This window comes from Mastomys coucha, unplaced genomic scaffold (assembly GCF_008632895.1).
Source record: "Mastomys coucha isolate ucsf_1 unplaced genomic scaffold, UCSF_Mcou_1 pScaffold5, whole genome shotgun sequence".
NCBI lineage: Eukaryota > Metazoa > Chordata > Mammalia > Rodentia > Muridae > Mastomys > Mastomys coucha.
This window is the reverse complement of record NW_022196911.1, coordinates 114,914,117-114,939,636: the sequence shown is the minus strand read 5'-3', so window position 1 is coordinate 114,939,636 and position 25,520 is coordinate 114,914,117. Positions and strand designations below refer to the sequence as shown.

Below are 25,520 nucleotides of genomic sequence, written 5' to 3'. Positions count from 1 at the left end.
TGTGAGCTGCGGAGGAGCCTAGAATGCTCCTAGCGCTTTCTATCCAAACAGCAGCCGCCGAGGATTAACTGTGTGTGTGCCCGGCTGGCTGGCTGGCTGGCTGGCTCTCCCTACTTCTGGATGCCCTGGGGAGCTGGCACAGGCTTGGAGGGGATGGAAGTGGACGCTTCTGTTTATCTAGAGGTCTTTCTAGATGTGGAGGTGGCTGGTGAGCCCAGGATAAGTCTATTCTACGCATGACAGAGACCTGCAAAAAAGGCTGAGAATCTTAATTGGTGATAGGAGCATTGACTTAGGCATGTGGGCAACCCCGGGTCCCAACAGTGGTCCCATCTGAGACACTTTCCATCAGGGCTACTTGTACTCCAGGGTAAATTTGGCATCCATAATCCCTTTGTAACAAAATGGCAGGTTGTATGTTTATGCAAGTGTGTATTGGAAGGGGATGGCTCAATGGCTCCCCTCAGAGTCTAGAGAACCATGAGGCAAAGGGAGCAGGCAGGTCTGAGAGGTCCAGGTCCTCCAGTGAAGCCCTGGAGTGTGGTGCTGACCCAGATGCTTGCTCAGCCTCTGCTGGGCAGCTCTGCTCTGGACAGATCTTAATCTTACACACATGCCCTCATGAGTCTCCTCCTGTGGGGATCCTGTCCCAGGCTTCTCCAGGACGGTCCCTCCTATTCTCCATCCCCAAACCCTGAGTCAGACAGCTTGCTCTGGAATCTTATCACAACTCTAAAAGTGAGAGGATCTGAACTGAGAAATGAGACTGCCATGGTGACATCAGGTTCTGAGAGTACCTTCTCCATACCCCTCTCTCTCCCCCTCCAACGCCTCCTCTCTCTCCCCTCCCTCTCCCCCTCTCTGTTCCCCTCCCTCTCCTTCTTTCTCTCCCCTTCCCTCTCCCCTTCTGTCTTCCCCTTCCTCTCCTCCCCTCTCCCCTCCCTCTCTCTTTCTCTCTCCCCCTCCTTCTCCCTCCCCCCTCCCTTTCCCCTTTCTCCTCTCTTTACCGCTTCCTCTCCCTTCCTTCTCTCCCTCTCTTTCCCCTCCCTCTTTCCTTCCCCTCCTTTCCTCCCTCCCCACCATTCCTCCCCTCCTCCCCCTCCCCTCCTTTCCTCTCTCTAGGCAGGAGATGCTGGTTTGGGATATCCCAGGCAAAACAGATGGACTACACTTTGCTACTCTTTGCTGTGCCATCATAAAAAGAGCCGACAGAATCAAAGGGGAAAGAGAGATGGTGCAAACCAGTGCTCCCCATCATTTCCTCCCAAGGCTGGGCATAGAGAGGCAGGGGTCAAATCCCAGCATGGGCTAGGACAGAAGGAGAAGAGGGCAGATTTGACGTCAGGCAGAAGCCTGTGAATTCCCACAGGCTTCCCCAGAAATTCCAATTCCAAATCCAAGTGCCAGCCCATGAGAAGGAAAGACATTACTGGCCCTCTGGTACCCTGGCTGAGCACGTAAGGACGCCTGTCGAGAATACATAGCTGTGTTCCAACCAGAGATGTGACCTGCCTGGACCTAGCAGCCCTGAGGAGAGTTCCTGTTTCTTGGCACATATCTAAGGCTGAGCAAAATGGTTATCTATATAGGAAAAGACAAAGATAAGCTTCTCCTCATTCCTGTAAATGACATGAAGCTTCTCTCCCAGCACACGGACCCTGTCTGTCTGTCCCCAACACCCTTCACAGTAGAGATGCCAGGGAGAGCAGGCAGCAGAAGCAGGAGGTACCCTTAGCCTCCCCCCCCCCCGCCTCCCATCCCCTGCCCCCCACGTGTGTACACGTGCGTTCTAGTGCATGTACATGTGTGTAAGCATGGATGTAGAAGTCAGAGGAAAACCTTGGATCTTGGTCCTCAGAGTCTCACTGTTCTGGGACCAATCAAATAAACAAGGCTGACTGGCCAGCAAGTCTTAACTCTCTGTCTGTACCCACCCTCCCAGCATCTGGATTATTAACTCATTACCACACATTAAAAAAAAAAAACAAAACCAAAAACCAAACATGAATTCTGGGATGGAAGTTGAGTCCTAGTACTTGCAAGGACTTTAAGAATTAAGCCGCCAGGAGGCTTTATTCCCAGCACTTGGGAGGCAGAGGCAGGTGGATTTCTAAGTTCAAGGCTAGCCTGGACTACAGAGTGAGTTCCAAGACAGCCAGGGCTACACAGAGAAACCCTGTCTCAAAAAACCAAAAATAAAAAAAAATAAAAAAAAATAAAAAAAATAAAACGGTTGAAGTACACAGGACATGTTAGAATATCAATAAGTACTAGCATTGTAAGCATGACCCCCCTCTTTCCGGACTCTTAGGCTGAGCCCCCACATCTCCCAAGAGACTTAAAGGGGGTGTGTTTCTTTTCTTTGAGGTAGAGACTGGGAGAGGAGCAGCTTGGTACTAAACACAGCAAAGGGAGCCTTGGGCTTCGAAGGCTCAGAGGCGTGGGGAATTCTAAGGGATGGAGTGTGTCTGAGGGGTGTCATCATAACCCACAATCCAATCTAGCAGGCAAACAGGCAAAGAGGACTCACAAGGGCCAGGTCGCAAAGGCTAACGCATGCCAGTATAACAGAATTTATGTGTCACCGAGCTGGACAGCTTGTCAGGCTCCTAAAGCCCTTTGTCATTAATTTCTTTTCTGCTTTGAAACTGTAAGAAAGACAGGAAATTTAGCAAGACAGGGAATGCTTTGCGGATTTCCCGGTCTCCTTCCATCTCTGCCACAAGCACCCCACGCATCCAGAACCTGAGTGTTTTCCACTTAACTAAAGCTGTCCCTCCGGGGCTAAGGCAAGGGTCATGGTGAAGCACAACATGACAAATGAAGTCTAAGATGACACAGAGCCTGGGCCAGCAGGGCCTGGGGCAGAGGTCATCATCCTGAGAACAAGGGACAGATGTCAAGACCAAGCACCCCTCCAGGAAGGATCTCCCTGTCAAGTCCCAAGGTGAGAATTAGCTACAGCTGCCCTGAATTCCCAGCTACTGCACCTACGCAAGGGGGTCTGGGCCAAGCACCGAAGGCTTCCTCCGGATTCCCAAATGGCTCTCTCTCCTCAGACCACGGCAGCTCCTGGGAGAAGAACACAAGGGACAGTGGCGCATCCCTACAGCCTACCATGGAGGGCATGCTCTGTGCCCAGACATATCATAGTGCTATATTTATTTGCTTTTGTGTATACGTGTGTGTAAGCGTGTATGTGGTGTATCTGTTTGATGTTTTTTGGTCTGTGTCTGTGAGCATTGTCATGTGTGTGTGTGTCTGTGAGCATTGTCGTGTGTGTGAGTGTGAGTGTGTGTCTGTGAGCATTGTCATATGTGTGTGTGAGTGTGTGTGTGTCTGTGAGCATTGTTGTGTGTGTGTGTCTGTGAGTATTGTCGTGTGTGTATGTCTGTGAGCATTGTCATGTGCGTGTGTGTCTGTGAGCATTGTCATGTGTGTGTGAGTGTGTGTGTGTCTGTGAGCATTGTCGTGTGTGTGTGTCTGTGAGCATTGTCATGTGTGTGTGTATGTGTGTGTCTGTGAGCATTGTCATATGTGTGTGTGAGTGTGTGTGTGTCTGTGAGCATTGTCATGTGTGTGTGTATGTGTGTGTCTGTGAGCATTGTCGTGTGTGTGTGTGTCTGTGAGCATTGTCGTGTGTGTGTGTCTGTGAGCATTGTCGTGTGTGTGTGTCTGTGAGTATTGTCATGTGTGTGTGTGTCTGTGAGCATTGTCGTGTGTGTGTGTGTGTGTCTGTGAGCATTGTCGTGTGTGTGTGTGTCTGTGAGTATTGTCGTGTGTGTGTGTGTCTGTGAGCATTGTCGTGTGTGTGTGTCTGTCTGTGAGCATTGTCATGTGTGTGTGAGTGTGTGTGTGTCTGTGAGCATTGTCGTGTATGTGTGTGTCTGTGAGCATTGTCATGTGTGTGTGTGTGTGTGTGTGTGTGTGTGTAAGCATTGTCATGTGTGTGTGTGTGTGTCTGTGAGCATTGTTGTATGTGTATGTGTGTATGTGTCTGTGAGTATTGTTGTGTGTATGTGTGTCTGTGAGCATTGTTGTGAGTGTGTGTGTCTGTGAATATTGTCGTGTGTGTGTGTGTCTGTGAGCATTGTCGTGTGTGTGTGTGTGTGTGTCTGTGAGCATTGTCGTGTGTGTGTGTGTGTGTGTGTGTGTGAGCATTGTCGTGTGTGTGTGTGTCTGTGAGCATTGTCGTGTGTGTGTGTGTGTGTGTGTGTGTGTGTGTCTGTGAGCATTGTCATGTGTCTGTGTGTGTCTGTGAGCATTGGTGGCACTGCGCGTGCGCGCACACACACACCAAGATGGGTAGAGAGGCTGGAGATGAATGTTGGTCACTCTTCACCTGATTACCTTTGAGATCTCAATCCCCATGCTTGTCCAGCAGGCGCTCTTGCCCCCTGCCGAGGCACCTCCCCAGTCCCTGCTGGGCAATTCTTCCCTCCTCCCTGGTGACATCATTCTCTCTGGTGGTTGGAAGGGGCTTCGAGGCTTCTGCTGCTGTAGAGCGACACTGGGTTCCGGAGGAGCACAGCATGTCATTAGCAGCTCCATGACTTCTCCCACTGGGGCCCTAACATTCTGCCAAGCCAGCTATTCTGGGCCTGTCTGCCCTGCTATCCCACAGGCAAAGGCTGGCTTTGCAAACTTTTGAATTCCATTCTGAAGGGTAGTGCGACAGGCAAGCTTCCATGGGTGGTGTTCCACTGCCAAGAGGGGGGTGGGGGAACCGCTCAGAGATTCACAGAAGTTGCTGAAATGGGAAAGGAAACCTGGCACCCAGACCAGTCCTGGCCACTGGCCTGTGTTCATAGCTCCTGTCTGGCGCCGCCTGTTTTCTGGAAGGCCCAGGCAGGTGGAGCTCAGGGTTGGCAGCTTCATGGCTGGTACAGGATCTCACAGCTGGAAGAAAACAAGTAAGGATTGTCCCTCTGCAAGGTCAGCACACTCGTGCCGTGGCCATTCACATGCCTCTTGACGTTCATTGAGCCATTTAACCTCCCTGTGCCTCGGTTTCTCTACCTCTACCGGCTCCCTCCGTTATGGTAAAACATCAGTTAACACAGAGGCACAGAACGACCCTGATGTAGTATCTTACCTGATAAATAAAGTGACATCGCCCCCTGGTGGAGGACATAGTCCTAGCGCTTAACTACGAGGAGCCCTGAGAGATTGAAAGAAGGGATGGTCAGAGTGAAGAGCATTATACAGAAACACAGGAACTAAAATGTGCTGAAAGGCTGGGTGTAAGGGGCTGAGGAAGCCCTGACTGAGTGGAGGCCTGACGGGAGGCTCACTGTTGACATGGGCATGGGACTCCAAGGCCCAGGCCCATCCGGACACTTGTGCATACAGAAACGAGTAGCTGCTGCCTCCTTCTGCAGAGACTGCTGGCCTACAGACTCCTCCCACAGAGATAAGTAAATAAATATATGAATGAATAAATAAATAAATACATCTTTTTAAAAATTATTTATTTTATGTATATGAGTACACAGTAGCTCAAACACACCAGAAGAGGGCATCGGATCACAATCATCCCAGATGGTTATGAGCCACTGTGTGGTTGATGGGAATTGAACTCAGAACCTCTGGATGAACAGTCAGTGCTCTTAACCACGGAGCCATCTCTCCAGCCCCCAGGAGAAGTCTTTCTTAAAAGAGAAAGGTTATGTATTTTTAAAAGTCTCTGACCCATCTTGTTTAGTGATATGTCACATGAACTTCATGCCAGAAGGAGTCTTGTTCCCCACCTGGCCAGAAGGAGTGGTGCGAGGCCAAAGAGACAGACACCAAGCAAACATTCCTGACAGATCCTCCCACCAGATCCTCCCACCAGGTCTTCCCACTATATTCTCCCACTAAGTCCTCCCACTAGGTCCTCTCAATGGGACCTCCCACCAGATCCTCCCACCAGGTCCTCCCACTAGATCTTCCCACCAGGTCCTCCTAGTAGATGTTCCCACCAGGTCCTCCCACTCAGCTTCATCCCATTAAGCCACATCCCTGTTGTCCAATCACATTTATATATGAAGTTCCTTCTTCATCAAATCCAAGCATTAAAATAATGTTCCCAGGCTGGAGCTGGAGCTCAATTGGCAGAATGCTTGCTGAGCATGCACAAAGCCCTGGGTTCCATCCTCCATCCATTCACCACATGGACCAGGCGTGATGGTGCACACATGTAATCTCAGAGACTTGGAGGGTAGAGGCTGGAGTATCAGACGTTCTGGGTCATCCTCAGATATATAGCTAGTTTGAAGACAGCTTGAGCCATGTATTTCCCGGGTTCTCTGGGTTTCAGGGTCTTCAGCTTTGAAGGTTCTCATATCTTAAATTTGAAGGTCTTGTGAATTTGATGTGAATTCTCTTGCTACTTCCATTTTGTTACTGGAGTGTAGGCTACCCCATGAAGGGTGAGGAAGCTCAGCATACCTTTCTGATCCCATGGAGGCTATGATGACTTCTCCCATGATACAAAGTGAAGATCTTCTGGGTGTGCTTGAGCATGGAGCCACTGCAGGCCTTGAAGAGGACCACTCCACAGGCCTTGAGGAGGACCACTCCACAGGCCTTGAGGAGGACCATTCCACAGGCCTTGAGGAGGACCACTCCACAGGCCTTGAGGAGGACCATTCCACGGGCCTTGAGGAGGACCACTCCACAGGCCTTGAGGAGGACCATGGTAGGCCTTGAGGAGGACCATTCCACAGGCCTTGAGGAGGACCACTCCACGGGCCTTGAGGAGGACCATTCCACAGGCCTTGAGGAGGATCATTCCACGGGCCTTGAGGAGGACCACTCCATGGGCCTTGAGGAGGCCCATTCCACGGGCCAGCTGCTCTGGAGGATATGTGCTCACTCCTGCATGAACTCATACTTTGGGCTAGTAGTTTTTCTTCTAGGAATTTATCCTAGATACATTTTATAGTTGTGCTTTAATAACACAAGACTATTCCCTGAAGCATTATTGAAATATGAGATTTTAAGCATTCCAAAAGAATATTTTTTAGGCTGGAACTAAATACTTTTTCTATGGTCTTGGGTAGAAGACTGTATATAGTAAAAAACTTCGATGGTCTCCTAATGGTCTCCTTCTACAGGTTCAAAGTAATTCTATTCAACATCCCTAAAAGTCAGTTGCTGGGTAGCTGCAGGGGTGTGTCATTCAACTTATGAAGCTTGCAAAGAGATGATGACAAAGTGTTGAAGCCAGTAAGAAAAGTCTATCAATGCAACCCAACAGCCCCCAAACAGACCTGTGTGTCTATGGAAACATCATTCGGATAAAATTAGCATTATACAATAGCAATGGGGAAAGGATGGATTTCTTAAAGAGATATTACCATAGCCACAAAAGAATTCCACGTGGTCTAAAAGTTATGACAGGGCTGAGAAGAAAACTCAGCTGGCAAAGTGATAGCCCTGCAAGCACAGAGGTGAATGGGAGCCTCAGAAATCTTGTTACAAAAACGATGGGTGTGGTGTTGCAATCCCGGTGCGAGGGAGGCAGAAGCATGGGGGGACTGGGGCTTGCTGGGGCTCGCTGGGGCTCGCTGGGGTTTGCTGGCCAGCCAGGCTAACCTATTAGGCCAGAGCTAGGCCATCCAGAAACAAGATGGGTGATGCCCAAGGAACAACAGCCGAGGTTGTCCTCTGGCCTCTAGGAGAATGCACATGCACCTGTGAATATATAAACCCACACAGATGCATATTCTCTCTCTCCTGTCTCTGTCTCTGTCTCTGTCTCTGTCTCTCTCTCTCTCTCTCTCTCTCTCTCTCTCTCTCTCTCTCTCTCTCTCTCTCTCTCTGTGTGTGTGTGTGTGTGTGTGTGTGTGTGTGAAAAGCACCAAACATCATGGTGGAACACACCTGTAATCTCACTCAGGACACTGAGGAATAAGGATCATTGCAGGTTTGCAACCAGCCTGGGCTACACAGTGAGACCCTGTCTCAGTCAAAGCAAAACATATATTAATATATTAATGTGTGTGTGTGTGTGTGTGTGTGTGTACATGCGCATGTGCACACAGCTCTGTAATCAGGCAAGGAGAGGACGTTTGGTGCCACTAAATGGCAAAATTAAACCGCCCCTGGAACACAAACTCTGCCATCACCTCATAAAGGTTAAACTGGACGGAACTAGGCAATGTACTGTTTACAGCTGCACAGCTCTGTGCTAAGCCCGCAAAGGAAGGCAAGAGAAAGATGAACACAGTATTCGGGACCATGCCTCCCATTGGAGGTGTAAGGAAAGGAGCCGGGAGTGGGAAGGAACCTCTAGAGTGCTTTAAAATCCTGAGAGCAATCTGATATTAAGAGTGGAGAAGCTGTAGCAAATAAAGCTACATTGGGTCTCGGTTTGGTCTGACAGGAAACATCAGCGAATTCAAGAAAGATGGCCTACCAACCCAAGCCCACTTCAATGTTGTACATGTAATTTAGTATATGTTCTACCGTTAGTGTGTGTCCCATAGAACAGGAACGGGTTAGAAGAAAGGGTTGTTTTCCACTATGTGTAGTTTGTGTATTTTGAATTCGTCCCCACTGTGCACCAGTTACTTCCTAGAAGGCTTTTGGGAGACTTGGAGATGAGGCTGAAGTCAGGAGGCAGAGCTGACTCCCTATGGTTGGTGAGGGCCTTTTTAAAGAGTCCTGCTATGCCACCGCTGTCTAGAACTGAACCGGTTCTAGTTCACACAGCACAGGGCTCAGGGCAAGGCAGGCTGGAAAACGGGGTTATCCGTTTGTAAGGGTTATTGACTGCAGTTGGCGGCGGGAACACACCACCATCCTCTGGTCCTGGCTGTGGAAACTGGTCAGCATTGGCTATGACCAGCTAGAACAGCTCAGAACAGGGTCTGAGAACTAGGGCGGCAGAGAGGAGTCCTAACTTCTAAAGTTCCTGAGACGAAGGTCGGAGGTATCAGGCAAAGGACCTAAAGCTTCGACTGGGGAATGACAGACGAGTTCTTTGGTGGGTTTCCGCACCTCAACTACAATCGCAAGCCCAAACGAAAACTACGATTCCCAGCAGCCCCGCGCCCAGCGCGCAGGCGCAGAGCAGAGACTGGGGGCGAATAGAGGAAGACACATAGAGCAAAGGCTGCCGGGAAGACGTGGCTGTAGGCCACCGAGAGAGCGACGCAGGAAGACACTTAGAGCAGAGGCTGCCGGGAGCGCGCGGTCAGAGTGAGGCGCAGGCGCAGAGCAGAGGCTGCCGGGAGCGCGCGGCGGGGCGGAAGTGGCCGCCCGCCCTGTCCGGCCCTACGCAGGTAGGCGGCAGCCGGCGGGCTCCGGAGCCAGGCTCTCAGTGGGTGAGTGACGGCGCGCCCGTGGCCGGGTGCCCTCCCTCGCTGTGTTCTGGGGCCTGTCGCCACCCGCACCCGTCCGGCCTGGCCCCAGGCACCTCAGACTCCTCCCGCAGCTAGGCTGTGACTGGTGCCGGACAGACAGACATCTTTCCCCGACTGGCTAGTGTGGGAGACCTCCCCTCTCTGATGAGTGCGCCGTGCCGTACCCGAGAAGTAGTGTGAAACTTCTTCCTCTTCTGGCTAGCATGCTTCAAATGCCCCTAGCGACAGTCCCTTCCCTCCGTGCCTGGCCTGAGCAGAGTGTCTCCAGTCTGGCACTTGATCACCTCTCTAACGGACCCACCTACGCACCCCATCCTCACCTGTAACCGCCCACCTCCTTGCTGCTGTCCTGGCTCTTCTTGCTGTCATCTAAGATTGGACCTTCCCCCAGGCAACATAGTGCACTCTATCATTTTTTTAATTCCCAGTTCTTCTGCACGGCCCCTAGTCCCTTTCTGCACATACAACGCTAATCTCGGCTAGATTCACCCAGCCTCGAAGACTGGCATCCTCGGGTCCATCCTTACAGTGCTTCCTGCTCCTAGCACTCATGACATTCATTCCTGCGCCTCCAGTGAACCAGGCACCCTCCTGCAGTCACCCAGGAGTACCTCAGTAACCTGGTCTCTTGGTGGCGGTGGGGCCTGGCTGACCAGATCTTACAAGCTCCCAAGACTGAGTGCATGTACAGCAGGGGCTTGCCCCTCTGGAGCTTGTCTGAGGACCATCCTCCTGGACTGGGCCACAGACCCTCCTCAGCCTAGCAGTCTTGCTGGGGCCTGTGAGCACAGCCTAGTTCCCTCTGGATAAGACAAGGGATCTTTGTCACATAGAATCCAGAGCGTCTTCGTTTGGCTACAGACAGAATTCTGGGTGTCTTCTTGCTTTCTTTGTTCCATTTGACCTGTTATTATAAGGTAAATGTTTCTTGCACCCGAATGGACCTTGTAGTGTGACCATATTGTCCCTCAGCCCCTTAACCATGTAATATACGCCAGTGTGTCCAGGAGTGCTTGACATCCTCTGCCTGCTGAGCAGCGGGGACAAGAGGAGAGGTCTAAGGAGTGGTAGAGGCAGGTTGGCCCGTTGTCTACCCACCTGACTGTGGCATATAGGCCCGTGAAGCTCCCACAGATGCGTAAGACCCTGTCATCTGAGTCTCAGAACATCCTTCTCAGTGTGGCTGTCTTCATGGTGGCCATACAGGTAGGTGTCCCTGTGCGTTAGCATCTGCTCTTTGAGGATAGTGGACAGTAGTCCACACTCCTTCCCCTCTCTGTCAGGAGACTCTAAAGACACCTATTAGAAGCCAGTGAGCATTGAGAATTTCTGGAAAGTTTGTCTTACATGCCAACACTGAAGGGATTAAAACCTTGTGTACTGACTTTAAAGACTTTTTCATTGACTTTTCTTTTCATCAACACAAGATAGATTGGCTAGGAAAAATAATAGCCCTCATCCTAGAGAACTCCACATGGAAAGGTGTTAGGGTTCCTGTTGGCGGGCATTTCTCTCAAATCCCCGTTTCTCTCCCGTGAGCACAGCCATTAAGTATTTCACCTATGTCTAGTGTGGACAGGGTCACAGGAAATGAAGTAGAAGCTCAAGCTGGCTCCCATGCATTGAGAATGAACGATTGTGGCAGTAAAGTACACGTGGGCGTGAGCTGAGATCCATTAGGATGGTTCTGAGGGTCTTGCCTTGTCCCCCGAGCCAGCATGGGTTGGGGTGGGGAGCTCTGGGACAGTGTAGACTGTACCAAAGGGTGCAACTGCATTCTGGAATTGAGTTCTGGTCTGGATTGGACTGGGATTGTCAAACCCCTGTGTTTTCATCTGTGCTGGCGTCTGGTGCTTGGGGTATCACTTTGACCTGAAGGGCAGCTCCTTTGCAGAGTCCCTCCCAGGGCACTGGGGGTGCAGACTAAACAGAAGCAGCAGTGTTGTGATGCCACAGATGCAAACCAGGAAGGGTTCTGAAGCCTGTCTGCCCGCCCTGGGAAAGGCCTGGTGTGAGCTATAATGAGCCTCGAGCTGCTTGTGTCTACCTTACCCTCAGTCTGTGAGCCTGCATAGGAGAGTCAAGGCTGGAAATATCTCACCAGGAAACAGGGAGGTTTCCCAAGGGGAAATGTGACCTCAGGACCCTTAAAGCCACAATTGGGAGGCAGAAGAACAAGAGGGAATGACTGGTTCAGCCAAAGAACCCCTGGTGCTGTCAGCATTGCTGGCTCTAAACGGGGAAGGGACCACAGGCAGGGACTGAGGCAAAGGCCAGGAGAGGTTCTTCCCCAAGAGCCTGAGAAAGGAACTAGCCTTTGGGTGATGCCCAGTGAGGCCAAGCCAAACTTCTGCAGGGCTGGGAAATAATAGTCTGTGATGTTCCAGCTGTTGTGTTACAGCCCCAGTGACACTAATACACACTCCTCCTGAGTAGTTGAATTAAAAACAGGCTGAAAAATTCAACTGTCCCAGTAGTACAGAGGTTGACTCAGTGTGTGTGTGTGTGTGTGACCCTGAGGTATGGTGCAGATGTCGGAGATCCTGGAGCCACACTTGGCTTTGAGAAGGATCTGAGTGTGAGGAGGAGTGGCCTCTGTAGTCCTTAGAGCACACATTGGCTTTCTTCCTCATTTCCCTGAACTGTCCACCTGGTCCAAGTGGGGAATGGAATTCTTAGGTACAGCACTGAGCTTGGCAAAAGCACAAAACCAGATTCCACGTCACAGTGCCTGGCTGTGTACAGGTCTGTGATTCCTAAGGACCTGCCATTGGAGGCTGCTGGGAGGCCTGGGTGTCTGCCTACCTCTTGCCCAGTAGTCAGTGCTGGCCATGGGCTTTGTGCTGTACCATGTGGTAAGGAATCGAGCTTCAAATTGAACAGAGTAGACATGTGAGGCCTGTCCACGCTGCTGTGGGCAGAGTGGGGAGCCCTTTCTGCAGGAGTGAGGCGTGGTGGCAGGAGAGTAGACTGAGCTCTGACTGCCCTTCCTTGATCCTGGAGGGGAGGAGTCAACTGCCTTGAACCTGTTTGAGCCTCCACCTGCCACACAGGCCACTTATGAAGGAAGCAAGGAGATAGGCCATCTTGGCTGTGGTTCCACAGGGTGCTGTACAGACCCAAGGGTCCCCATGGAGGTAGGTGCTCTTCCTAACAGTTAGACCAGCAGCTCCGGCAGCTCCTGGGTGCACAGAGAAATACACTTTCTCTGTGTTGCTTATTCTTCTGGTCATCTAGAAATGTCCTTTGGAGTGGACAGATGGATTTGCATGTCTCGTGAGGAAGTGAGGTATGGCTTTGCTGTTTTATACCTGAGGGTAGTTAGCTTTTCAATACCCACTGTGTAAGAGGGGTGGGGAGGTACCATGAAGCACTGGAGCAGGTTTGGCTCAGGAACAAGAGTGGCTGCAGGGCGCCTCTGAGCTTTGCGGAGAGCCTGTCTACAGGCTTGGGGCCAGCACCCTTAGCCAGCCTGGAAGGACCCTGACTGTACAGCTTAGGTCAGAACATATGCCTCAGGCCAGGTGGGCTTCTGTCACAACCATGCAGACTCCAGGGTTGCTGTGGCAGCTAGGAGGAGGCAAGCCCAACTCTGTCCTTCTATGGGACTGTTGTCCATCTTGTCCCTCACTACTCCAGGCTCCTGCCTTGTGGCCTTGGCAACATCTACAGCCACAAGACACAGAAAGTCTTGGGCACAAAGCAGCTGGGGTTTGAGGACATCAGCAAAAAGACAGTTGACTTGGCGCTGTCTTCCTACCAAAGAAAAGAGGAAGACCAGGGGAGGGGTCCCTGATAGGAATGTTCACTGAGGCTTCTAGAAAACAGGTAGAAGTTTCTAGAAGCTTGCTGTTGTGGAAATATTACCTTCCCTCCTTTAACCAAAGGTACCTGGGCCCTCGTGGTTCCCGTGCTTCCTTTGCTCTTGGAGAGTCGTCTTGGCCAATCCCTTCCCTTGATGCATGGGTTGGCCTGGGTGCAGGTGGTCCATGGGCCACTGTAGGGGTGGGGCTGGAGTTGTTCCTAGGGTGCTACAGAGAATGATATACACTGTAGGCTGAGGTGGCCTGTATCCTCATGTACAGGTCTGGAGAGTCATTGACCCAGAATTCTTGGTCCATTGTCTTGCCACAGGGCCAAAATTAGGATGTCCCAGAGCTGTTTCTAAAGGTTCTAGGGAGAACTCAGTCTTTGTCCTCCCAGCTTGGAAGGCTTTCCTTCGCTTGGGGCCATATCAACACTTTATCCTCTGCCTGTGTGGTCATGTCGACTTCTCTTTACTTGTTCCTCCCTGCCTTTTGTAGAAAAACACACATGAAAGCTAAGCACTCAGGAGGCTGAAGCAGGAGGATTGTCTTGAGTTCAAGACCAGACGGTCTTGAGAAAGAAAACAAACACCTTCCATTGCACCTGGTGCACCCGGGCAGCCTCCTCCCTGAGGCCCTCAATCACTCATTCAAAGTCTGCGCTGGCCTAGAAGGCTCCTGGACAGGCACAGTAGCAGTCTCCCACAGGAGGGATGACTTACTGGTCGAGGACACATGGCCAGAGGGGGACTGCACAGGGAAAGAATGACTGTCACGACACTTTGAGGAGGTTCCAGATGGCTCTGTGTGGTCAGAGGGCATATGCATCCAGGTGGAGACACGTGCTGTGGTCTGGGCACATGGACTCCGGATCGCCAGAGCTGTTCTTGTCAGAAGTTATGGTTTCGGGCAGTGGTGGCGCATGCCTTTACTCCCAGCACTTGGGAGGCAGAGGCAGGCGGATTTCTGAGTTTGAGGCCAGCCTGGTCTACAAGTGAGTTCCAGGACAGCCAGGGCTACACAGAGAAACCCTGTCTCGAAAAACCACAAAAAAAAAAAAAAAAAGAAGTTATGGTTTGTGGGAGGTTGAACTGAAAAACAAAGCAAGGCACTCTGCAGGCTGTGCCTGGAAAGAAGGGCAGACAGGCAGGCAGGCCCCGCCGCCACATCTGGCTTAATTGTCAGCAGTCTGGGAAGGAGGCTGAGACCCCTGGAGCAGCAGTTTAGACTCTGAAGGTCTGCAGCATCAGGTCTAAAGTCCAGGTGAGACAGGCGCATGGCTGGGGACAGGAACGAGCTGAACTGGTGCTCAGTGTGGAGATGTGCAGATGCTCCTGAGTTGGTCCTCCGGCAGCCCTTAGTGTGGGGAGTGCTGCCAAGGAGCCTACTTGATACCAACTGGCCTGAGTCAGGGGAGGTGCCTAGGCTACAGATAGACCAAGGATAAAGAACGTGGGGCTTGCTAGCCCCTGGGCCAGCACAGAAGTCTCCCTGTCTTTAGGACAGTGAGACTGGAGAGGCACAGATGGCCCAGGCATGCAGACCTGGGCATAGGGCTGCAAGACGGAGGGGGAAAGGGCAGGAGTGTGATGTTTTGAGGTGGTGGGCAGGGTGCTGGAGCAGGGCAGGAGACTGCTCCTGCACGCACTCCCAGATCTTCTGTTCACGGAACAAGTTGAGTGCTTGGTGTCCCTGAGAGGGCAGTCCGGGAGCACACATGAGCCAGCCAGGTGAACAGGATGCCTGCAAACCAAGGGAGGGGCTGAGGAACCAGTGTCAGCCTATTGGGGTAGTCCATAGAGCTCTTCCTGAACGAAGATATGGGGATATGGGCTGTACCCCCACCTCCCCTGCTACAGGAGCTTCTTAGAGCAGGTGGGCCGCTAACTTGAGCCAAACAGTGAAGGTGTGTAGTGGCTCACAGGAATGCAGAGCTTTGAACAGGGACAAGTTTGAGGGTTCCAGAGACTAAGGGCGATGGCGTGTCATGGTGTTTACCACTCTACACAGCAGTCATGTGTTTTGTGGCTCATGCTGGGCAGCTGAGTGGCTTGTTCCTCAGGGCCTTGATCTAGAGCTGTGCCCTTTCAGATGGCTAAAGCCCAGCTCACCGTGGTGTTGACCAGTCAACCCTTCAGCAGGTGCATGCTGATTGTCTCTGGGCTCCTGAGCTGCATGCCAGAGCTGGAGCAGGAAGCCCTGACTGCTCTCCCCACTGAAGGAGAGCAGATGGGGGAGTCTCCCAGGACTCCTTGGGTGTGAGCAGCCATGTGGAGCAGGGCAGGTGTCCTGGGCAATGGAATGGTGTGAGGCTTGCTCTGGAAATGAGGACCCACATGGTTAGAACCAAGAGGGAGGACCATGGAGCCGTGGACGATTTCACAGCAAGTAGTGCTGGCTGGGGGAGGTGGCAAAGGGCTCTCAGGAGAAGAGGGACTGGGGGACTGCTTGCATGTTTGGGTGAGCAGTGGTCCTGAAGATGGGATAGACCTGCCGATGGGGAGCCATTAGGGAAGGGAAGGATTGAGGCTACTTCTTGGCACTGTGTGACAGTTTGAAGTATGACATTTACACCCAAACTGCAACTTTTGTCCCTGGTTTCCATGGGGATTCTGACTTGATGGCAGTGTTTGTGGTAGCCTCAGCCATTCCTGAGGAGGACTGGGTTAGTCACCTTGAGGTTGGAGAACTCGGACTTATATTTTGAAATAGTGTCTAAAGTGCAAGTTGGAATTGGAGCGTGGCAGTATTTGACTCTTGGCAGGGCTTGGCACCATGTCCGGGATGAGGATACAGCACTGATATCCTGTGTCTAGCCTCTGATGCAATGGCCATAGAGAAGAGTATGTGAGGAAGAGCCTGAGTGAGTCCCAAGGAGGCCACCAGCATGGAGTGGGGACACTTTGGGGTGACCAGTTCTGCAGCCATTGCTAAAAGATGGCTACCTTGCCAACTAGTCATAGCACAGCAGCCCCAAAGCGCACAGAGCCACCGCCTCCTGCCTTTGCTGTGAGCAGCAGGCCCCGCACCCACTGTTCTCATTGGACCAGACCCTGGGCACTAAAACCTGAGCATGTCCAGGACTGGTGACCTGCAGCATGGGCACCCCACAATCTAAAGCTGCTGGACTCCAAGCCCTTCCCAGGTGCTGCCTGGCAGCATGTGCCCATCAAGTCCCCTGATGTACTGTTCTCGGATTTGTTGAGGCGGTGACAGTGGCCGTGGCTGGTATGTTTGCAACCCATGAGGGAAATGCCATGCTACATCCAGATAAAGGGTGGAGGAGCTGAGAGCAGCCATACCTTATGGAAGGCCACCCGGAGCTAGACACCTTCACCACAGCCAGAGCTAGACACCTTCGCCACAGCCAGAGCTAGACACCTTCACCACAGCCAGAGCTAGACACCTTCGCCACAGCCAGAGCTAGACACCTTCGCCACAGCCAGCATTGGCCTGGAGGCTTTGTGGCACTGAGGTATGCTTGGAGCAGGCAGGGCAGGCAGTGAGGGGTGTAGAGGTGGAATTCCCAGCTTCCTCCAGTGCTCTGGACCCATAGCTGTGTCACAGTGTAGAGTCCAGCGTGGGCCCCAGGTTCGGAAGTGAGCAGCCTGCAAGACTCAGTCCTGTACCTGCCTGTGTTAATGGAAAAGGGCCACGGGGCTGCGCGAAAACCAGCAGCGGGTGTCCGCACTGCCTGGAGTCTATGTATTGAAACATTGCAGAACCTGCCCACGAAGTAAAGGCTCAGTGGCCCAGGCTGCTGCGTGAGAGGCACTGAGGTGCTGGGGCTGGGCAGCACTGAGTGCTGATAGACCTGGGAGTAGGGTGGCTGGGGAGGGGAGGGAGTCTCCCAGCAGGCAGTGCCTCACTAGTGCTTTCGCTCTGACTCCCCTGCTGGGGTGGGTCAGGGTTCAGCCAGGACAGCACTGCCAGGAAGAGCTGTCTGTCCTGTGTGACCCAGGACTGGAGAAGTAATGCCTTCCACAGCCCACTCACTGCTCTCCTCTCCCTGATTTAGGTCCTGTCCAGCGTGCAGTCTGATGCCCATCCAGCCCTTTGACCAGCGGGAATGGAATGAGCCTATGCACTCCCTCCGGATCAGTATAGGGGGGCTTCCTGTGCTGGCATCCATGACCAAGGCCACGGACCCTCGCTTCCGCCCCCGCTGGCGAGTGATTCTGACATCCTTTGTGGGTGCTGCCCTCCTCTGGCTGCTGTACTCCCACCATCAGGCCCCAGTACTGGGCAGGCCCCCCACCCACAACGCACACAACTGGAGGCTCAGCCAGCAGCGCATCTCTCATTACAATGACACCTACCCTCTATCCCCCCCACAGAGGACTTCGGGCGGGATTCGGTATCGAATCGCAGTCATTGCTGACTTGGACACAGGGTCCAGGGCCCAGGAAGAAAACACTTGGTTCAGTTACCTTAAGAAAGGCTACCTGACACTGTCAGACAGCGGGGACAGGGTCAGTGTGGAGTGGGATAAAGACCATGGGGTCCTGGAGTCCCACCTGGCAGAAAAGGGGCGGGGCATGGAGCTCTCGGACCTGATCGTCTTCAATGGGAAACTCTACTCCGTGGATGACCGCACAGGGGTCATCTACCAGATCGAAGGCACCAAGGCGGTGCCCTGGGTGATCCTTTCCGATGGCGATGGGACTGTGGAGAAGGGTAAGTGAGCTGTGGCTGAGCTCTTCTCAGCTGCCACATTGGTAAAAGTAGCTGGAGGGAAGAAGGGTTTACTGTGGCCCCGTCTGAGGGTGTGGCCTGTCATGGTCGGTGGGGAGTCACAGCGGCAGGTGTGTGAAGTGTCCACGGGAAGCAGAGATGAGCGCAGCTGCTCGGCTCCCTGTCTTCTCATTTGGTCTGGGACCCCAGCCCATGCTATGGGGCCACCTATGTCAGGTCGGGTCTTCCTGCCCTAGTAAACACAGTCTAGAAACTTCCTCACCTACATGCTCAGAAGTTTGTTTCCATGGCAGTAATGAATCCCATCACAGTGAAAGTGACACTCAAGATCTAGCACAGGCAGTGATCCAAGTGCCTGTCAAAGACCCTGCACCCCCAGGCGACCCTTGACTCAGCTCGGCCCACAGCAGAGCCTTACCGGGCTTGCATGAAGCTGATCACTGGGAGCCTGCTGCTGAGTAGGAAGCCCTTTTCAGAATGAGCCAAGGCTGTGTCCACTGCCACCCTCATCCCTTCTGGGACCCTGGTCCTTGTCATGTCTTCAGAGGTGCCTTAGAATCACACAGTATGTTTCCCATCAGGTGGCTCACCTTCAAGGCTGGGGACCCAGTGACTCACTGCCATCCCAGGCTCTAATCTCATTTATTGGGATCACAGGTCAACTGCTGCTACCCGGCCTTGCTCTGAGCCCACCCAGTGCAAGGGTCTGTGTGCTGAGCAGCAGTGACTCCTAGCTAGGGCCAGAATCTGATATTAGCTTCGTGTGTAGCAGGTAGGACTCAGGATGGGGGTGATGGGGGCAACAGAGCTATCTGAGCCTCTGGCAGATCTCATCCCTGTCTTACAGCTGAAGGAGGGCCTTAGTAATCACCCCGTGCTGTCTGCCTGGCCCTGCCTTCCGTGTTTATCCAAGGTTGGGGCTCTCGGGAGTGGCTGTCTCCACCTAGGTACCAGGGCTCTGTTGCTCACCCTTTTCCTGCCCATAACTGTCAGCATTGTAAACTTCTGTTGTGTGGGGCAATTCTTCCCTTTGAATGGAAAGAATGCAAGAAATAGGATGCTTACGGCTGAGCTGTGACTTCATCCAGAAGGGTCAAAAGACAAGCAGATGGGACAGCTCCTCACGGAGGCAACTCAGAGGACTCGTGAGGTCTCTGGGGCTACCTGAAACCAAACCAGTCCCTCCAGAGCCACTCTAGGGTGTGTCAGAAGCTGCCGTCCTGCAGCCCTAGCTTCCCAGGGACTAAGGAGCCTGCAGGAATGTTGGAGATAGCATGTTTGGGAATGTCAGGAAGGAGAATGTGCTGAAACAGTGCAGGCTTCATCGCCAGCCTGCGACGGGAGGTTTGTGTAGAGTCAGTCAGTTGGAGGCAGCTCTGAAGTAGGACGGGTAGAAATGATCATTGCCTCACCCTGAAGACTGTCCTTCTGCCTTCCTCCTCATGTGATGAGGCCATGAGAAGCAGGAAATGGGTAGCTCTGTGGCTGGGTGTCAGCTGTGGCCCTCGGCGGCACACACCTGCTGCACACAGCCTGCTTGAACTGTTGTAGTACACACAGCTCCTGAGGCTGCCAGCCCTCGGACGCTGAAGGCTGGCTGGAGAAGTAGCGCAGGAGCTCTGGGAAGGGTCTAGTGTGGCTCTAGAGTTGTCACATGAGTGATGGGGCTCTTGGAAGAGAAGGGCTCCTTTCTGGGCTCCCATCTCAGCCTCCAATGAAGCTCAAGGGCAGTAACTTCTGACATCCAAGTGGCTGTGCGCCACTCCGGACACAGCTGACAGCAACACAGGGAGGAGATAGGCTGGGTGTGGGGAGTAGGCCCAGGGTCTCAGGCTTGTCCTCCTGTTGCCCCAGGCTTCAAAGCTGAATGGCTTGCTGTGAAGGATGAGCACCTGTATGTGGGTGGCCTGGGCAAGGAGTGGACCACCACGACAGGGGAGGTGATGAACGAGAACCCTGAGTGGGTGAAGGTCGTAGGCCACAGGGGCAGTGTGGACCACGAGAACTGGGTGTCCAGCTACAACGCCCTGAGAGCTGCCGCAGGGATCCAACCACCAGGTAAGAAGCTGCTTGCTTCGAGCCCCCAGTATGGTGCTAATGACGACAAAGCACCATAGCCAGTGAGCCATGATAGCCTTAGCAGGTGACCCCTCATCCACAAAAGCATTCTTAGTGTGGGGCCTTCATAAGCAAAAGAGACAAGTAGGCCTGAACCCTGAGGAGTGTGACCTTTGTCTGAATGAAGCTGAGTCAAGTGTGGGGCAAAGAGCAGCAGGGAGCTAAGACCCAGAGAGCTCTCCCATGCTGAAATAGTGAGCCTCCAACAAACGCAGCTGATGATGGCTGCAGGCCCTGCGGGGACACGGGGCAGCCAGTGAGGGATGCACTGCAGACTTAGTGTAGCTCTCTGGCTGGGCTATGGTGGCTGCATGCTTGTTGCAGGTCGTTGAGAGCAGGTATAGAGCTAGAGGTTAGAGGGAAGATGGAGTGAAGCTGCCAAAGTGCAGCCTCAGGTGGCAAGGCTCTGAGAGGAAGGCTATGCCAGTCATCAGGGCATGTGGTGACTATGGGTCTGTGCTGCCACCATAGGCTACCTCATTCATGAATCGGCCTGCTGGAGTGACACACTGCAGCGCTGGTTCTTCCTGCCTCGCCGGGCGAGCCACGAGCGCTACAGTGAGAAGGACGACGAGCACAAGGGCAGCAACCTCCTGCTGAGCGCAGCCCAGGACTTCAGGGACATCTCTGTGAGGCACGTGGGGAAGCTGGTCCCCACCCACGGCTTCTCATCCTTCAAGTTCATCCCCAACACGGATGACCAGATCATCGTGGCTCTCAAGTCAGAAGAGGACGATGGCAGGATCGCCACCTATGTCATGGCCTTCACTCTGGACGGCCGCTTCCTGCTTCCAGAGACCAAAATCGGCACTGTGAAGTACGAAGGAATAGAGTTCATCTAGATGAGTGAGCTCGCACGCCCACTAGGGCGAGGGCCAGAGGCCATGCTACTTAAAAACCAGGAGCGCTTCCACTCTTTTGCTTTTTTCTTAATTTTAATAAGGAGCTGTGTGCCTGGCTAGAGAGTTTCAGAGCAGGGAGCTGAGCCCCGGCCCATATGGGTGTGCTGCTCGGAGACTGGGAGCAAGGGGTCCTGTACAGGAACCCCAGGTGCTCCGCCCACCCGTGCTCGCTCTGCACTGCCACCTAGTGGTAGGGATCGATCACTTACTGCAGGTACCTTTTGAGCCTCTGGCCTTCAGAAAACAGCCATGCCTTTCCTTCCCTGATCTCTCTGGCCTTTCCATGAGTTCTCTGTCCAGTATGTGTTTTTGAAGCAGCCAGGTGTTAAACCCTCGCTTAACCCTGGGAGCACAAGACAGTCTGAGGTGGGCCTGCCAGATAGGCACTTGGAGGACCCCTCCTTCCTCCCATGTGACCCTGGCATTCCATAGTCTGCAAACCCCTGGAAAGTGAATGTTTACATGGCAGGATGAGGGCCCACCCCTTGGGGGACCCCTGCCCACGCTCTGAAGCTAGCCACTCTAGCAGGGATTACTTGCGAGCTGTTCATAACTTCACTTCTCCCCTCAGGAGGAATTTGTGCTGTACAGCCTTTTAAAGTCTGAATTATTAACTTATTTTTATTAAAGCAATTTCTTTTCCTGAAGAACAGAGTCACCAGACTTTATCGCACAGTGAGGGTGGAGTTCCCACATCTACTTCCAGAGCAAGGGAATTGTCCCCATGGCCACAATGGCGATACTAGCTTTTACAGAAAGGGTCTCAGGATCCTTGGCCTCTGCCTTCTAGCAACTTCCAAAAGCTGCCATGCTTTCATCTCTCAGCGGTGGCTGAGGAGGGACTGCGCCTGAATAGAGACTGGCCCTCGATGGCTCCTGGGGGGGGGGGGGGGTTAGCAACCTTCTCTCCAGGGAAGCCTCTCTGTTTTCTGCTGTCCTGTTCTGTCCATGTTCAAGAGTCAGGCTCAGAGGTTGTTCTGTAGGTAGCAGCACCTTAGCTGCCTACAACACCCTTAGAATAGGACACAGGTACTCCTGCGGGCACAGGGCCCTGATGACCATCACAAACCCCTTCCACAGAAAGCTAGGAGAGCCACTGTCACTGGGGCCTGACTACCCTCAGTCCAACGGGCTGTTACTGACTTGTGTGCTGAGGTCATGGTGTTCTGTGGTGCTGAGAGCTCAGCCAAACCTCCTCGATGTATGTCAGTGTGTTAGGTTGTGTGATTCTGAACTGAGAGGTGAAATGAAAGAGGATGAGAGACCCGGGGCCTCACTGAGGAACCTTCCACACACCTTCCTTTCCCTAATTTGAGCAATGATTGTGTCTTTCTGTTTGTTTTGTAAACAATAAAGTGTCAGGGGAATGTAGTTCTCTTGTCTGTGTTGGCTGTTGCCAAGGGCTGTGCCCCAGGATGTCAGACCAGGTGGGATGCAAGCCTTGGGGTCATGAAATGGCACCTCTCCAAATGAGTCCCAGGGAATGAAACCTCACCAGACTTCTCAGACTTGGATCTGATGGGAAGAACGGTGTGAAAAGACTGGCTCCAACCCTTCAGGCTCTGTCCTACTCCATCTTTCCCACTCGGGCTATTACTGGAGTCAGGACAGAGCCCAAAGTGCTGGAGCCTGGGCCACAGCAGACACAATAGGTCAGGCTTGGGATCCCAACCTCCACAGGCCAAGACAAATAATAGTGACACACAGAGAAAGGTTTGTGGCCACATCAGGCAGTGGGACAAGGAAAAGGTCCAGACTGGGCTAACAAGGAGGCTCAGTGTGGGCAGTGCCTGCCACACAAGCTCGACAGACTGAGTGATCCTCAGAACCCGTGACCTAGAAGCTGGTCTCTTAACCTTCATATGATCCCTGTGGTATCTGTGCTCTTACACGTGTGTGTGTGTGTGTGTGTGTGTGTGTGTGTGTGTGCGCGCACACACACACACACATACCCCATATACCACATACATGCACACATTCACACCACACACATATGCACACATGTGCACACATAGAGGTACAATGGCTCCCAAGCCCACCTTCGGGGTCCTGCCCATCACTGACCCAGCACTGTGCCTGGTCCTGGCTCATGGGCTGTTGAGACCAGTGATCTTACAAGTCAATCAGACCATGTGGACTCCTTCCCAGAGACAAGTGACTCCTCTGACTGGCACCAGGCCTCAGGCTCCCTTCTCAGGTGTGAGAACCCCTGGGAAAATTCCAATCTCTGGTGATCTATCACTTCAGGTGTCTTTAGGCAAGGGAAGGGATGTAGATGTCTCTCTCTCTCTGTCTTCCCTGTGGCCCATTTTCTATGCAGAAGATAGGTCCTCCCCAAACCACTGCTCAGGGCTACAGCGGGGATGTGTTCTGTGGCCAGAGAAATGGAGAATGGTTTCCAAGGCTGGGCATAGGAAGCCACAGGTACAAAGCAGAAGAGATAAAGTGACGAGACAGGAGCCCCATGTCTTCCAGGAATTAGACGCTTACTCATTTATTTAGGTTTTTCGAGACAGAGTTTTTCTGTGTAGCCCTGGCTGTCCTAGAACTCACTCTGTAGACCAGGCTGGTCTCAAAACCACAGAGATCTAGTGCCTGCTTCTAGTTCCCAAGAACTGCAATTAAAGGCGTGGCCACCGCCCAGTTGGACACTTCTTTCCAATGCTGCTATTCCACTGGGGTCTTAGCAGTTCACAGCTGCCTTGGCACTGAGGGTCTGTGACTTGCTGAGCACACAGTGTTGGGATGGGACTTGGGGTCTGTTATAGGTCACTGTGGCCCTGACATCTTCAGGACATTACCCTGGAGAGGTCTCTGTGACCCTCAGACCCCCATGGTTAAAGATAAGCACAGTTTGGGAGGAACCAGGATGGCCAGGCTGCCATGCTTGCCCTAGGTAACTGAAGTGGAAGTAGGTTTACCTGCCTCAGCTGCCTTCATCCCCTCAGAAGTCTCCAGATGTGTCACATGCATCACCGAGAGGTTAGAGGGATCTGGCTATGCTTCCTGGGCCTGACCTCTTGGGAAGTCCCCCTGTGTCACAATGTCTGGGCCCATTAACCACCCGTCTGTTGGCTTTGGAGTAGACCTAGAACACTGGTTCTCAGCTTGTGGGTCATGATCCCTTTGAGGTTACACATCAGATATTTGCATTGTAATTCATAACAGTAGCAGAATTATAGTTAAAACGTAGCATTGGAATAATTTTATGGTTGGGGGTCACCACCACATAAAGAATTATATTAAAGGGTCGCAGCATTAGGAAGGCTGAGAACCACAGAGCAATGGGCCTGCTACAGACTAACACAGGCTGTGATGGCCCTGCCTCTGTGACCTGGCTTCCTGTCCTCCGGTGGAAGCTGAGGCCCCAGGCCCTGGTTGACCAAGGGGTTGACCCAGGATGGAGGTACCAGAGACTTGCTGATTCCTGGAGCCGCAGGGCAGTTCAGGCTCTGACTGTCCTCCCAGCCCTTGCCTCCAGGGGAACCTCCATCTTCCCTTTCACATTTTCAGCCAAAGGTGACAGAAGCCACAGTTCAACAAGCTTGGGCATCTCGGCAGAGTCAGGCCTATCCCTGCCTGTAGTGCTCTGCATGCATTTCCCAGGACTACATGACCCCATAGCTAATGGAAACTTCATGCCCAAGTGTGCAACCCCTGAGCTCTGGGGTTTCAAGCCCCAGTGCCCCTCTCCCACAGGCTGATGTGGCATCTTCACAGGTAACTCTCCTTCTGGCCTGCCCAGGTTGAGCTGCACGGACTGAGGTTTCCCCAGGTAGAAACCAAGACCTGGGTTTCTTGTGGAGGAAGGGGAATGGGTATAAGCCAGGCATGTGGTGGCCTAAGCCCTAGAGAGTCAGTCACTGGGGCCATTGGGAGGCTGCATTACTGGGTCAAGTGTGTATGGGAGCCAGTGAATCCACTTACCAGCTACTGCCTGGGTTTGGCTCTCCAGGGCCTCGGAGCCTTCCTCCCTGTTGTCATACCTGGGACAAAGAACTCAAGGCACAGGATAAAAGGATTTGCTGGACCAGAATTGGTATAAAAGTTTTAATAAAGAAGATACCCTTGGGAGGTGGTGCTGGAGAGATGGATAAAGAATACACCTTGTATAGAACACAGGTGTAATTCCCAGCATCCACATGGTGGCTCACAACCATCCGTAACTCCAGCTCTGGGAAACCCGATGTCCTGGCCACCACATGCACATCATGTACAGGGTGCATTTATGTGCAGGCAAAACGTTCACACACATAAAATAAATGAATCCTTAAAAAAAAAAAAAAAAGTAGATACCAAGGGCAGAAACATAACAGGTAAATTCCTGAGCCATACACCTGAAAAGGAACAGGGTGATTTTATATCAATTCTGAGTCACCTGGCTTTGGCTCCTGGGCCATTTGTGTCAGACCTTTTGAGTAGCATTCAAGAGGACAGTTGAGTGTCTTGGGGAAGGAAAGCTTACAGTGCCAGTGCTGGCAGCTGTGAGAGCTGCAGGGAGCTTCGGGGAGATGTGGGGAGCTGCGGGGAGCTGCAGGGAGCTGTGAGAGCTACAGGGAGCTGCAGGAAGCTGTGAGAGCTGCAGGGAGCTGCAGGGAGCTGTGAAAGCTGCAGGGAGCTGCAGGGAGCTGTGAGAGCTGCAGGGA

General features: G+C 52.7%; 1 protein-coding gene across 2 annotated transcripts; it reads left to right on the top strand.

Annotated features, from left to right (window-relative positions):
- Positions 1-9,137: 9,137 nt before the first annotated feature.
- On the top strand, positions 9,138-22,245 carry Cant1 (calcium activated nucleotidase 1). Of its 2 annotated transcripts, none has more exons than XM_031353274.1 (4): positions 9,138-9,272; positions 17,178-17,836; positions 19,709-19,912; positions 20,444-22,244. In XM_031353274.1, the coding sequence occupies exons 2-4, from the start codon at positions 17,200-17,202 to the stop codon at positions 20,812-20,814; spliced, it is 1,212 nt and encodes a 403-aa protein (XP_031209134.1). In that variant the 5' UTR covers positions 9,138-9,272; positions 17,178-17,199; the 3' UTR covers positions 20,815-22,244. The 2 variants fall into 2 exon arrangements, with proteins under 2 accessions (XP_031209134.1, XP_031209133.1); XM_031353273.1 differs by having other exon boundaries at positions 9,142-9,314; positions 20,444-22,245.
- The last annotated feature ends 3,275 nt before the right edge of the window (positions 22,246-25,520 follow it).